We start from the raw sequence: 14942 nt of genomic DNA on the forward strand, positions 1-14942 counted from the left end.
TTGGCCAGTAGGCATTAACCATCAGACTGGAGGGACTATCTATCATCAAGTAATATAGGCAGGATATGGTCCATACCTTTCAGAGGAAAGGCCTAGCCTTTGTGGTACCATACACTAGATGGTAGCTGCATTCAATCACCCATTGTAGTACTCTGCCACCTTGCTTATCAGAAGCTTGAAGTGGCCAGAAACCATGTTGATTCCATGACAAAGATCCTGTTTACTTCTTCCCATTTCTGTCAGTACACATTATTATTCTTTTCAGTCAGATATTAATCATGGAGAGATGCAACATTTCTTTTCAAGGGTATAGCTTGAAAATGGGGGGGGGGGTGCTCCAGGCAGCACTTTTCACGTGAGACACAATTTTATTTTTCAGCGATTCTTTTATTTATGTTAACTTAGTAATTTTTATTACTTAATTAATAATAATTAGTTTTAACAACTAAAATAAACAGTTTATTTCCCTATATGTCATTTTGACTTTTTGTAGTATTCTTAGTATGTATTGAGAGGGGCAGCAAACTCAGGAATTCCCCCCCCCCCAAAAAAAGGCGGCAAAAGCTCTAGCTATGCTATTGAGTGGTTCCCAACCTTTTCCCACTTGTGTACCCCTTTTAACTTTTAAATCCATTTCTATAAATTGTACCCCTTGTTTTTAAAATAGCTCTTTTTAAATACTGACACTTTTGTTCAGTGCCTATCTTGAGTGGAAATGAGGCGATGAGTTGGGAAAGGAAAATTACTACACTAAAAGTACAAACCACAGATTTAATTTTACAACATTCGTTAATTTAATTTTACAACAGAAATAAGTATAGCTTCATGTTAAATATTGATAATGATGATCAAGTATTTAACAAACTCTTGATTTATTATTATTAATAATATTTATTTGTGTTTTCTGAAATTCTATAATAATTAGTATACAGATCACTAGCCGATTGAAACATTGTTGGTGAGATCGTTGAGCTTGCTTTGATGCACTTAATTTCTTGAAATCAGGCTCAAAAGATGCAAGATAGTCTTAAATTCTGGACTTGCATTAAGCTTGTTGCGGTACTTATTTTTTTATGAAGGTGTAAGAATTAAAAGCTCTCTCTTCACTAGTTCAGTATTAGTAAATGGCAAGAGGTTTTGAAGTGTCTCCATTAGCGGTGATTCAAACTTAACATTTATTGTTCCATAACTAACGTTTTCCATTTTGTTTACTTTACTTGTTTTTCCGCCATTACTGATTATTTTTTGTGTACCCCTGAACAGCCCAGCATGTACCACTGGTTGGGAACCAATGATTTAGGGTTTTGACTAATTTCTCTTTTATTCCATATAAATTTATCCATTTGACTCCCTGTCATACCAGTTTTAATTATTTGTCTGTATCCATATTTAGTTTGCCATCTTCGGTAAAAATTATGCCTAAATAGCTGAAATGTTTTACTTGTTCCATAGGTTCTCCATTGGATACAGTTGATGTTTCCAGTTTCTACTTATTTTCAGTCCGTCTTTTTACTGTTGATTTTGAGACTGAATTTATTAAAGCTGTTATTCAACTTAGGGAATTCTGCAGACTTCTGCTGGATTTGTTTAGTAGTATATTTTCTGCATAAATTAATACGAATATCTCTAATTTTGATATGAGGCCTAATACCATTTTCCTTTGTAATGTTATCTGTATAGATGATTAACAACATGGAAGTAATGTGTGCTCTTGTTCTCAGGCCTGATTTAATATCAGACCATTTTCTTGTACCTTCTTCAGTCCTAACTGCTGACTTACAGACTGTATTGCATGATATAATGTATAGTATAATTGTAGCATTTTGAATAGCTGTGCTTTTGGCACCTTATGAAATGTCTTTTCCAGATCTACAAAATTCAAATACAGATCCTTGTTACATTCCTATGATTTCTCAAGTACAGTACATCCTGGTTAATCGGGGCAGCTGTTGTACTGGGACAGTCTGAAGAACAAAAAGAGAATATGACAAGAATTTGCTTTGTTTATTTGGGACACAATGTCATTTAACTGGGCTAGCCAGTAACCTCTACCTCTTGGATTTTTCGAAAAATTTCATAATCTTTATTCAAAAATTTAGTGTTGATGACACCTGCAGTACTGACAAAACAGGGCTATTTTATCGTGCGACATTAGATGGTTCCCTGGGTTATAAACCTGCTATACTGGATCATTGAAAGCAGATTCTGCAACAGTCTTATGCTTTTCAAATATGTCAGGAACTAGTAAATGAAAGCTGTTAGTTATTAGGAAAAGGGCATTCCTTGATATATCAAAGGAGTTAGAATAGAGAGTTTACCAGTTCAGTACCATGCAAACAAAAATGTTGGGATTTTTTAAGAATTGGTTTATGAGTTGGGACATGGAATTACAACAGATCAAGAAATTTTACTGGTTCTTGACAGTTGCTAAGGAGGTCAGTGTAAAAGTTAATCTTTTACAAGCATTACAGTTTATGGCTGATAGTTGGCAAGGAATCAACAAAGCCATTCAAAACTGTTTTGTTCACTAGTTTTAAGCATTCAATCATGACTGTGCAGGATATGCCAATAGTGAAAATTACATCCCATTAGACATAAACCACATCTGAGTGACTACCCAGGATGCTAGAAAATTATTACTGGATTATGATTATTTAATGCAACAAAGGTATTATATCTGTGCTAAATATCTTCACCGATTTTGTTTAATTACAGTCAATCAAAAAAAAAAATAAAAAAATTCCTACGACATCACTGCTAAGAACTGGATGCACGTTTAATAGATATATATAAATGAAATTATTTTTATGGCAAATATTTTATTTAAAGCTGTTTGTTTATAAGTGCATAATTTTGCTGTGCAATAAATGAAAAACTTTCTCAACTTGTATTTTGTGTTATGTACATGCACCTTTTAAACTCTTGATGTGCAACATTGTTTAATTGGGCAATTATTCTATTCCTGATGGGCCCAATTAACTGCAATCCACTGTATTTGTCTATCTTAAAATCTGATCTTGACAACCTCTATCTGACCTGAACACCAGGTTCTTGGAGTTTTCTTAAGTATGCTTGCATAAATCATACCTGGAATTCTCAGTAAGGAAATTCCTCCAACTTTCAGTTTTTATTTCCTTTTCTTTTTTTTTTATACATGGATACAATGAGAGCTCTACTCCAATCATCTAGAATTTGACCTCATGAGGTGATTTGAATTGTGCAGCATAGCTGCTGCAAATTGAGTATTTCTTATTATTGAATATCATCTACTCCAGCTGCCTTTTCATATTTCAGGATTTTGATGGCTTTTTCTATCTCAAGTATTATATGTACTTTTCATTGCATTCCTGTTGACTATTTTCTTCCATTCTGTCACTTCTTCTAGAATGTTTTTTCTTCAGTTTACATGTTATCATCTCTGATTCCTTTTTACAGTGTTCTTACCTCCATTTCTAAGCTTTTTCAATAGCCTCCAGAACATTTTACCACCTTCCTGATATTTATCTTTTATATTCTAACCAAAGTCTTTCCATGACTTTGTTTAGCTGCTTTTACGCTTGCTCTCTTGAGCAAGAATACATTTTTCTCTGTATTCTCTCAGAGCACATGCTGATTTACCTTGCTGGAAACTTAATCTGCTTTCTTTTTTTCCATGACTGCCTCACTTCCTGAATTCACCATGGAATTCTGATTTTTCTATGCTTACAGCTTTGATTCTTTTTAATGCTTTCTTACAACTTTTCAGTGTGATATTTTGTTTTATCTTTCTGTTTTTCTGTTTTTTGTTTTATCTTTCTCAAAACTAGATGATCACTTCTGATTTTAGATCCACCTGTATACTCTTGCATCCATTTTTTTTAGTCACCTGAAATGTTTGGCACTTTCATGATCATTCCCCCCCGCCCCCAAGTCTTCCTGTAACTTTTTTAGCTATTTTACACATCGCTTAACTTTCCTACAGTTTATGCTATGTTCCGTAAGAGTATACACACACATTATTCATGGGCCATGGATTATTTTTTCTATCCTTGTAAAAAGCCTGTCTGATGACTGAGTGTTTTCATAAGTTGTCAGTCATTTCTAACTTTTCAAACTACTTTTTCCAGTATTATTTAAGTCTGCAGTTTACATGTAAAAATATTATAGTTCAATATGTCCAATTGATAATTAGAACAGCACATCTGCTCTTCATTGCATAGGTGAACAGTGTTGAAATCCCCTTGTGGGCATGCATGTCTTGTGATTGTCTTTAGGTGGGACATGATTTTTGATGAAGTCACCTTGCTTTAGAAACCTGAAGTGGTTTAAAAATCTGTTGTTCAATCTCTGTAGTGTGGCTGATAGGTTTAGTCCTTCACCTACCCATGGTACTAACATACTATGGATTTGCAATCTTTTGTAGGTGGGATTCCATTCATGTAAAACATCTGAGATTTGTTCAGCTTAGATTAAACTTTTCTTTATAATGTCTATGTAGCTCTGAAGTGGTGTTTGTACCTATAGCACTTGGCTGCCTGGAGAAAGCTATTCTCAGTTCGAGTCAGCTAGAGGAACTTGTGTTAGGATTATGAACCACGAGATGGCAACTTTTGTCTCTGTCTCTTCACAGATACCATTTATAATTAGTGATAGTCTTGTGGCAGTTATCTTTGATTTACTGGCAGAGATTGTACTGCCCTCTCCATCTCCAAAAGTTACATAGGGCTAAAATGGTCTCACTTACTTCTTCCCTTTAGGAAATAAAATAATGAACAGATTTATTTATTTTTTTTCTTTTCACTGGGATGCTCATTTTTATCTTGATGATTACCATATAATTACTTCATATGATAGTCATCCAATTCCCTGTGGTATATGAAGCCACACTAATGAAACATACGAGACTTCTTTTTGTATGCCCACTTCATGTGAATTTATGCACATCTTTATAATGAAATGTAGGTAATGACTCATATATTCAAGTCCTAAACATATATCTGGCAGATACCATTATTATTATTAGCTTTGCCCTTTTAGGGGTATATTTTCTGTTTTGCTGTTTAGATCTTAAATATCCAGCTTTTCTTTTTTTGGCTACTCTTCCTAATGATTCAAAATTCCTCCACTTCTTTCACTGCTAGAACCTCCTGTAGAAACACAGGCATGAATAAGAATTCAGTTCCCCATTTTGCAATTTGCTCACATCTCCTTACTTGAAAGAAATTTGAATGAAAACCAGCCTTTTTGTTGAATACTGTAGTCACTTTTCCCTTTCCCTAATCCTTAGCATCTGGAAAAAATCATTTTATAATTACTTAGAAGGGCCTTCCCTGTTTATGCCTTTTATTTTCAGTAATGCCAATTATGACATGGTATTTCAGCAATTTTTCTGTTAGTCCCAACTCTTTTTTTTTTGTTGGCATTTCTTATGCTGATAGTACCTAGCATCTAACTTCACTGTTTATTCTAATTCCCTGATAAAAACAGTACATGCATGTTGTGGAGAGGATTGTGTAACTGAGTAATACCCCAGCTATCGTTACATTTTATTCTCTATCAAGTTAAGTATGTTTAAGCCAGTGCAGAATACAGTTTGATAGTTCCCAAACTCCATCCTCATTTGTTCAGTTTACATGGATATATATAATAGGCACATCTAGGGAATATGAAGATTGTACCTTGAGTTAGACGTCTTAGGTGGTTCTCTGCATTCCTCTATAAGCTATGTAGAAGTCTCCTCCCAGAGAGCTTTGCTCTGACTGTTAAGTTTTCTTTTTAAAACAGATATTCTTTTTTCTCCTTTAAACCATCATCCTTGGATCCCAAGGGTTATGAATATCACCACTGGAGAAATGAGGCCATTAATGGACAGATAAAATTTAAAACACAACATACATAGCCCAACATCTGGATTAAAAATTATCTTCATCAGGATACTGAAAAAACAACTGACAGATGCTATACAATATCTGACATATTTAGAGGCTATAAGCAAAGTTCTTTTCAACTTTTGCTTCATTTCTTTTGGAAGACAGCATGTATGAACTTTGTTTTACTTGTGAATTTTAGCAGCAGGGTTTTATAAGTAGCACTTGCTTGGAATTATGTGACAATCTTTAAGGAGCCTAAAGACTCATTGTGAAAAGTCATCTACTGTCCACTAAGACATTTTTGTCAGTTAATTGTGTGTTCCACTTTGTATGTGGGATGAAAAGTTTCTAGGTGAAGAATCCTTCCTGCATGATATCATTATTTGAAAAAGCCCATATAAAGATTCTGTTTGTCATGATGAGAATTGAACTCTGGTCTTTTTTCAAGAGAAAGGTGCAATGTCTGGTTATTTTTCCAACGGTTGCTACAGAGACACATAAAAGTCAGGCAGGACTAAGGAACACACCATTGACATAGTATGCTGGCCTCAGTCTTAGTTGCTTCAGCCATAATTCAGAACAACTTATTTCCAACTCAGTCCTTACAGTAATATTTTGAAATGCTTAGCATATGCAAATATACAGACTTTTACTAAATATATTTTCTATTGTCAGCCATGCTGAATCATAGGAATATTGCTAACTGTTATGAATTGCATATTTCGAGATGGGGTCCTGAGTGACTGTCTTTCAAGAGGATTGAAGTCAGTCATAGAGTTGATAAGGCATTTCAGTTTTTAATTCTATGTTGCACCATCTGTTGGGACAACTTCAGCATTTCCAACTGAACTAAGTAACTGATCATGCTTTCTATAGGTACTGTTTTTTGTTTACTTCTACACTCATCCTTAGAATATAAGTAATTGACGTAATTTCTAGACTAAAGTAGCCCTTACTATGAAATAGTTTTGCACCCATGTTTTAAGGAAACTTATCTATTTTCAGTGGAGAGACAGAAAAAAGATTTTTACCAGGAAAATCCTAAAAGAAAACATCCCTTCCTAAAATCCTCACATGCATTACTATTGCAGGGTTATTTTCCATGCATACTTGGCAAGGTCCTCATATAATCCATGGTAATCATTAATTGATAAGAGGACTTTGTCAGGTAAATTTCTTGGCAAATGTGTCTTAGCAACTAAGACACATTTCTGTTATTGCTGGAATATGAATAAAATAATTATAAATAAGTAAAAATAGTGAATTGTGTGACTGAGCAGCAAAGACAATGATGTTCCATCATTGTCTTTGCTGCTCACTGTGAATAGTTTTGTATGAGCAGATCAGAAGAAGGTTAATAAATCCATTTTTATTAACCGAGTTCTTAAGAAAGTGAAAATATAGCAAAATTTCAATAAAAATACATAGAAACCATGTGCAGTTTAAAAAGTATGTACAATTGAATGAAATTACTAAAATTGAAATAAGTTTAAAAAAATACTATTGCACTGCAGAGCTAAAGCAGATACTTGATACTAATACAACAAAAAGTTAAACTGAAATGCACAAATAAAAGCTTTCATGTTATAGCTGCTAATTCCAAAAGTATGAAACTATATAGCAGTAGTTAGCAGTGGGTCCAGAAGTACAGCTGAACTCTACTGCTCAAAACAATTAGGGGATATTTTAGTTTTCTTGTAAATTATAAAGTTATAAAAATAATTTACAAATGTAACACATTTATTTTAAAATATTCTTAATATACAACAGTGTGGAAAACACAACTGCATACAAAATCATGTTAAGACTTGTCGAGACATGTTTTAGCCATATTAGCATGTGGCGTGACTTGTTGCACTCACTTCCACAGTGCATAATTATCACTTCAATTGTAAACTTGTGTCACCTACCACCCATTATTTTGTTAAAAATAACAGAGCAACATGATATCTTGGAATCCATGGCTTGGAGCCATTGGTCAATTAGCTGGACAAATGCAGCAAGTGTTTTCACTCAGGCATGTTGTGTATCTCAAAACATTTCGTGACTTTGGAATCGCTTTCTGGAGACGAGAAATGTTCGAAATAGTCTTCATGCTATAGGTTTATATGCTCGAAGACCAATGGTTTGCATTCCACTTAACTGCAAATCACAAAAGAGCCCGAAGAATTTGGGCACAGGAATACTACAATTGGGTAAATGAGGATTGGGCTCTTCTTTTTTAGTGACCAGTCCAGTTTCAGTCTGCAACCAGATAACTGATGTATCTTGATATGGCGTGAAAGTGGAACAAGAAATAATCCACAGTTTGTTCGTGAAAGACTCCGACACCAAGGTGGGAGTTTGATGGTACAGACTGGAATAAGTATAGGTGGCTATATTGACCTCTGTTTTATCAGAAACAGTTCCTTAACATCCCATAGGTATCGTGATGAGATTTTGGAATCTATATAATAAGAACTAGTTTGTCCTAATGTTGCTGCAATTGGCCAGGAATTCATTTTTATGGATGACAATGCTCGTCAACACCTTGCAAATTTGGTAGAAGAGTGATTTGAGAAAGAAGGTATTGAACAAATGGACTGGCCTGCCTGTTCACCGGATTATAATTCAATCAAGCATGCCTGGGATGCTTTAGATAGTTGTTTCTGCTCGACTGGTGCTACCACGATAGCTTCAAGAGCTCGAAATTGCTCTCACAGAAGAGTTAGGAAATATCCCACAAGAACTGTTTGATCATCTTATCCAGTCCATGCAATCAAGATGTACTGCTGTTTTGGCTGTTAATGGAGACCATATGCCCTATAAAAAATTAACAAAAGCATTTTTGGCTATTCTTGTTGAAATTATTTCATGCTAAAAATGTATAATTTGTTATATTTGTAATCAATATCGATTATTTAAACAATATCTCATCAATTACACCCTATCCATAAGTAAGAAATATTTATTCATGTATAAAGTACCCAATAGTAATAAATATTTGCAGAAATTTATAATTATCTGACAGAAGCTAAAATATCCCTTAATTGTTTTGAGCAGTGTATATAACTGCATACAGTATTTCAGTGAGAGTGGAAAGGAAGACAGTACCAACAGCTGTAAGAATGTGAAAAAGAATACTGATTGAATTCAGCTTCTGTCCATATTTCTGTACTGACAAGCATTATTTCCACTGCCATGGCAATAATGCCTTTAAACTTGCATTACACAGATACTTAGTTTGTCTTGAACTGATTGACTGCTGGAATAAATGCATCAGCTTTATGGATGTAAGCCTTGATTACTATCTGTGCTGCATTATTAGTCACTGCATTCATTATTAGTTTTTTTTTTTTTTTTTCATGTTGTCTTAATCTTTGATGCTTAAATTTTCAGAAATCCCTAATATTTGTAATTGCATTGTAATGGGGATGTATAAATGTTTAACTGGCAGAATTATAGGGAATATACTAAAAATACAGAATATTACATATCTGCTGCTCTTAGATCGGCACAGGAATGAAGGAATCATTTGTTTATCTAACTGGGTTTTAAGATGGGGTCAATTCAAATTTACTGGCTTGATTGGCTAAAGATAACATTTTCCAACTAGTTGATTGTAGATTTGAATCACAATTTATGCATGGATGTTTGCAAATGTCTTCAGGTGGTACATGAATTTTGTTGCTTGGTGTGAAATTACTGCCATACTTATTGGAGGCCCAAAATAGCTTGAAAAAAATTTTGTTCTCCAGATCAGGGTTCTTCATATAAACATTGTCATTTTTCTGACTTTTTAAATAGGAATTTGATGCACCTTTAATTGTAAAACTACTACAAAGAATGATTCTTTAGGACTTATGTAAGGGTTCAGATTAGTAAAATTACAAAAAAAAAAAAAAAAAAAAGATCAGAAGAGCTACTTTTCATGTTATGTTAGAAAATCTTAGCAATTGGAAGTTTGATGTCATGTAATTCACTGTTAGAAATGACATTCTGTTATTAATATTAATTAGAAGAAATCATCGTACATAAATAAAAGCAATAAAGGGAAACTAGAGGAATAAACTAAACTGTGAATGGGATAAAAATGTTCTGTACACACATTTGTGGACACAAAGAAAACCTTGTTTGCTTCTAAGTTAATACAGTTATCAGATTTTCCTGTTTGTCATATCTACTACAAAGAATGATCTCACAGTAATTCTTTAGGACTTATGTAAGGGTTCAGATTAGTAAAACTACAAAAAAAAAGATCGGAAGAGCTACTTTTCATGTTATGTTAGAAAATCTTAGCAATTGGAAGTTTGATGTCATGTAATTCACTGTTAGAACTGACATTCTGTTATTAATATTAATTAGAAGAAATCATCATACATAAATAAAAGCAATAAAGTGAAACTAGAGGAATAAACTAAACTGGGAATGGGATAAAAATGTTCTGTACACATATTTGTGGACACAAAGAAAACCTTGTTTGCTTCTGAGTTAATACAGTTATCAGTTAATACAGTTAATACTGATTGTCATATTCTACAAATTTCTGAATTGAAGCTCCTAATTATCAGAAAGTGCATTTTTATGTATTGGACTTTATCCTTTATCTGAGTGTTAGCAAACAAACATTGTTTGCTAACACTTGGATAAAGGATAAAACCTAGTATATAATTAGTAGCATAGCCAAGTGAAAAAACTTCCATAAACTTATCTCTAATCCAGAGAATTTTAATAATAGGGTGTGACACCCTTTGGCAACTCATGTAGGTAAATATGACTTCTCCATTACTTCCACCTTAGTATCACCACCTCTGGGTCTGGCTCCCACTGATGAGACCTCTATAAAGGTCAAAACCAGTGTGGGTAGTGGCCCTTCCCTTAATGTATAGCATTATACATATCTGCAAGCAGATGTGCTTTGCATTATGGGAGATACTAAGGCAAGTGAATGAGAACTTATACCACCTTTACCATGAGTTGCCCCAGTCCTGAAAGTACTTCAGGTGCAAACTTTGTTTGCTAATACTTGGATAAAGGATAAAACCCAATATATAATTAGTAGCATAGCCAAATGAAAAAACTTCCATAAAGTGCATTTTGGTAAATCGAATATACTAACACGTAATGTATATGGAAGGATGTAATATTCCTAGACTCATCACACTCTTGGAAACATTGGAGAGAGGAAGAATTGATATGAGCAGTTTTATAATTAATTATAGCTAAATTTTTTTTATTGAGGATACTGTTGCTCTCTTCTATACATGATAACATGTATCAGAATTTTACTATATTATAATCAATATAGCCTTGATTTTGAGGCAAGTACAGATGCAGCAACCCATTGTCTTGTCTGTCAGTACCTATATCACTTTGATATTCACATATTATTTTATCATAATTATTAATGTTAAACCCGAAGAATCATAAAATGTAATTTATGAATAAAAATGAAGACGCTGTAAAGTTGGCGTGAGTGAAAAGATAGTAATGAAATAAACACCACTGGAAAATAGTCTTAGAATGTTGTTTTTATTTTTAATACATTGCGAAAAAATCCTTAGTACACGTTATTCAATCACTAGCAAACTGTTAGTATAGGGATGACAGAAATAGTATTATAGGGGATAGTCATATAGAATTTTCTTTAGCATGGCATTGTGCCTGTGTAACTTTGGTTAGCAAATTTCAATAATTTGTTACTAAGTTAGTTTGTTGGCTATAGAGAGTTGACTGTCACAACAAATGACAATATTTTGAAAAGCTAAACTTTGTAAATTTTGTACCAGGTATGGATTAACCAAGGTGACATTATTCTTGTTGGCTTGAGAGATTATCAAGATGCCAAAGCAGACGTTATTCTGAAATATAATCCCGATGAAGCTCGAAATCTGAAGTCTTATGGTGAATTGCCTGAACATGGTGAGACAAAAATGTTAATTTATTGAGTAAATTTATATGTATTTTGAATTTGTAATTTTTAGAATTACAGGCATGTAAGTTTGCCCAAAATTTTTAAAATGGAAAGGTTATTTTTAATTTTTTTTAGCTAAAATTTTCTATTATAATACATAATTAATAAAATTTTATAATTCTGAGTTTACTATAGAAGATGCACCAATTATCGGCAATCAGCATTTGTTAAAACTACACTGGATTAATTATAATTCCTACTAGAGGATGATCAGACACATGCAAGTCTTAATTTGTTTTAAAAATTCTGTTTCTGAAAGGGGGTTGTAAACCTTATAGAACTTCAGTTCAAAAGAATAAAGATTAATTTCTACTATTGCAAGTATTTTAGCTAGAAATTAATGGGCCATCATCGGTGCATCAGCATAACTGCAAGGTAAAACTAGAAAAAAGAATGTTAATCTTATTTACAGAGCTGAGCCACATGCTGGAGTTCCACCATATGGGTGGTTACAGAATAAAATGAGATTGCAAATAAAGCTAAAACTGAAACTAAAATAATTTTCAAATACAATAAAATAACAAAGTACCCTCAAGGAAGTTTAAATGCATCCATCTTAGACACAAACGAACTCTGAACCTGTATTGCAAGTCCCTATACCATACATCACAGGCATCTCGGGAGCAGTTGCAAAGATCTTGAAATGAATAGTTTATAGTGCCTACATTCTTCCCTGTTGGCAAAATCTTTTCCTGGTTACCATTCAGAAAAAATTAAATACCCCTTCCCCACCGTTGTGTTTATCAGGTTCAATGTGAGTGCACCTTTGGATAAACAGGGCATTTGGTTAAAAAAAACAGTTATATCAACAGCAGTAAACCTGAAAGATCTGGCCTTGCTCAGAATGGAGTGGACACTAAAAACTCTAGTCCAGCACTTGCCTTTTACATTGGTGCTGGTTTAGGTTGGAGCAGTTATTTAAAGAGTGAAGCATTTCTACACTACCCAAACTTAAATCAGAATGACTATCCATTGCTAAGATTTGTAGAAGTTTCTCATCCTCATAAATTGCAAGCAATAGCATGCTTCCCTTCTCCCCCCCCTTTTTTTTAATATATAATACCAGACTATATTTAAATATACGACATATGGGCGCTTCACAACTATTTGCCTGGGGAAGGAGTGTCCTAGGTTCGATTCCGTTGGAGATGTGAGGAGCTGAAGGATCTTCCTCAGCCATAACCAAGTTAGCCGGTCTTGGGTGTGGACAGCAGGGTTTTTTCCCCCCAGTTTATGCTGCAGTTTTTCATCCTGCAAAGCAGGCAAATCGGCCTTGAGAACTCAATACTACGGACATAGGATACACCAGGGCGTAGGGCTGACCATCTTATCCTGTGAACGGTTTTAAGTCTGATGATTAATAAACCCTCGACACTCAAGCTAAAAGAGGGTAAAAAGGATGGTGAGATATAATACTGTTATTTAATCACGTTATTTTATTATATTTCAAAATTATTTTAATTTTATTTCTAGCTTTGATTGCAGTCTCATTTTATTTTGTAACCACCTGTATGGTGGCACTACGGTACTTGGCTCAGGTCTGAATAGGATTAACGTTCTTTTTTTAGCTTCACTTTGTCATTGCACTGATAATGGCCTATTAATTTCTGGCAAAATATTTTCAGTAATAAACATTATTACTCTTTATTCTTTTGAATACATCTAATAATTGGTACTATGTCATTTCTATTAAAAGCTATAGCACTGTGGGTCCAGGGTTAGCTACCCCGTTCTAGAGAACAAATACAGCAGTTTAATCTACTTAGATCACCAATAAACAGAGTGGTGGTCTCATGCCAGGTGGTAAAAATCTTCTATCACCTCATTTGTTAGAAATTTAGCAATAACCTCTCTATCTATCTACCTTGAATAGTCTGTATATTGGTGTACAGGATATACAGTTCATAATTAGATTAATTACTACTAGCTTCCTGTCAGCAGTTTCCTTTCTGGACTGTTCTTTGCTTGGCTACTAATTTGATCAGCTTCTACTTTTCTAATGCAGTTCTAATTATATCAAGGTCATTCTGGGCCTTTCTCTATCGTTTTCACTTCAAATTACCAGTCTTTCACTTTTTTTTAGTTTTATTTGTGACTTATCCTAATTAGTTCCATTAATACATTCCTGAATATTCATAATGTCAAGTTTCTTTCTATTGTTTTTATTTTCTATGTTTCTCCATTGATTTGCTCATTTCATTCTTGTAATTTTTCTTATTATTGCATCCACTGATTTCTGTCTTATATTCAGTGGTTTTATTTCTCACTTTGTTCAATATATCAACATCATGTTGGAGGCTTAATGGATTGTATACAGCACTCAGAAAAAATTAAAACAGAATTTAATTCTTCCTATATTTCGTCTCAGGCAATGAGACATCTTCAGGGATTACAAAAAAAAAAAAAAACTAATATAACATATATTCAAATCACAAACAATACTAAGTCCAGCCACGTGGGTGACACTGAAGCCCTAACTAGGTGGAGCACCCTCTAAGGGCGGTTGTAGGTGGCCTGGAATGTAAAGTGGAACCTCTGGTGATAAGCATTTCCCAAATCTTAGGAAGCTTAATGCAACCATATTTGTTAAGATTTGGTTGATTCCTGAGAGCTGCTGCTGATTCTAAGAATAGTCTCTCTTTTTTGAATTTGCTGTGGTGGAGCATGATGGTTTTTTCCATGAGATCCTGTTGGTTGTATCAAAGACATGGTCAGCCAGGCCTGACTGACCATAGTCGTGGTTGCAGATGTATGACTTATGTTCCTCCAGGCAGATAGTAGCTGATCTACCTGTCTGTCCAAAGTATGCCAGTTTACTGGAACAAGGTACTTTATAGACTCCAGGCACTGAGAGAGTTGGGAGCCCCTCTCAAACCTTCTATCTGGCTAAGATATGTAGATAATGTGTTCTCTATTTGGCCTCATGGCCCAGACACATTAGACTCCTTCCTCAGTTACCTTAACAGCCTACATCCAAGAATCCAGTTTATGATGGAAAAGGAAAAGAACAATTGTTTGCCCTTCTTACACAGTTACACGCCTTCCCAATGGTACACTTTCCTTCACTGTTTAAGGAAGAATTAAATTCTGTTTTAATCCTTTCTGAGTGCTGTATACAATCCATTAAGCCTCCAACATGA

At 34.1% G+C, this 14942-nt stretch overlaps 1 protein-coding gene across 1 annotated transcript in view; it reads left to right on the forward strand.

Annotated features, from left to right (window-relative positions):
* eIF1A (eukaryotic translation initiation factor 1A) overlaps positions 1–14942 on the forward strand; it is an 87143-nt gene that overhangs the window by 47419 nt on the left and 24782 nt on the right. Inside the window, exon 4 of the mRNA XM_090408898.1 lies at positions 11618–11750. Coding sequence (XP_090265024.1) covers positions 11618–11750 — 133 coding nt within the window. The remainder of the gene's footprint in view (positions 1–11617; positions 11751–14942) is intronic.

This window comes from Typopeltis vanoorti, chromosome 19 (assembly GCF_054136105.1).
Source record: "Typopeltis vanoorti isolate ZY-2024b chromosome 19, IOZ_Tvanoo_1.0, whole genome shotgun sequence".
In the NCBI taxonomy this organism is placed as follows: Eukaryota; Metazoa; Arthropoda; class Arachnida; order Uropygi; family Thelyphonidae; genus Typopeltis; species Typopeltis vanoorti.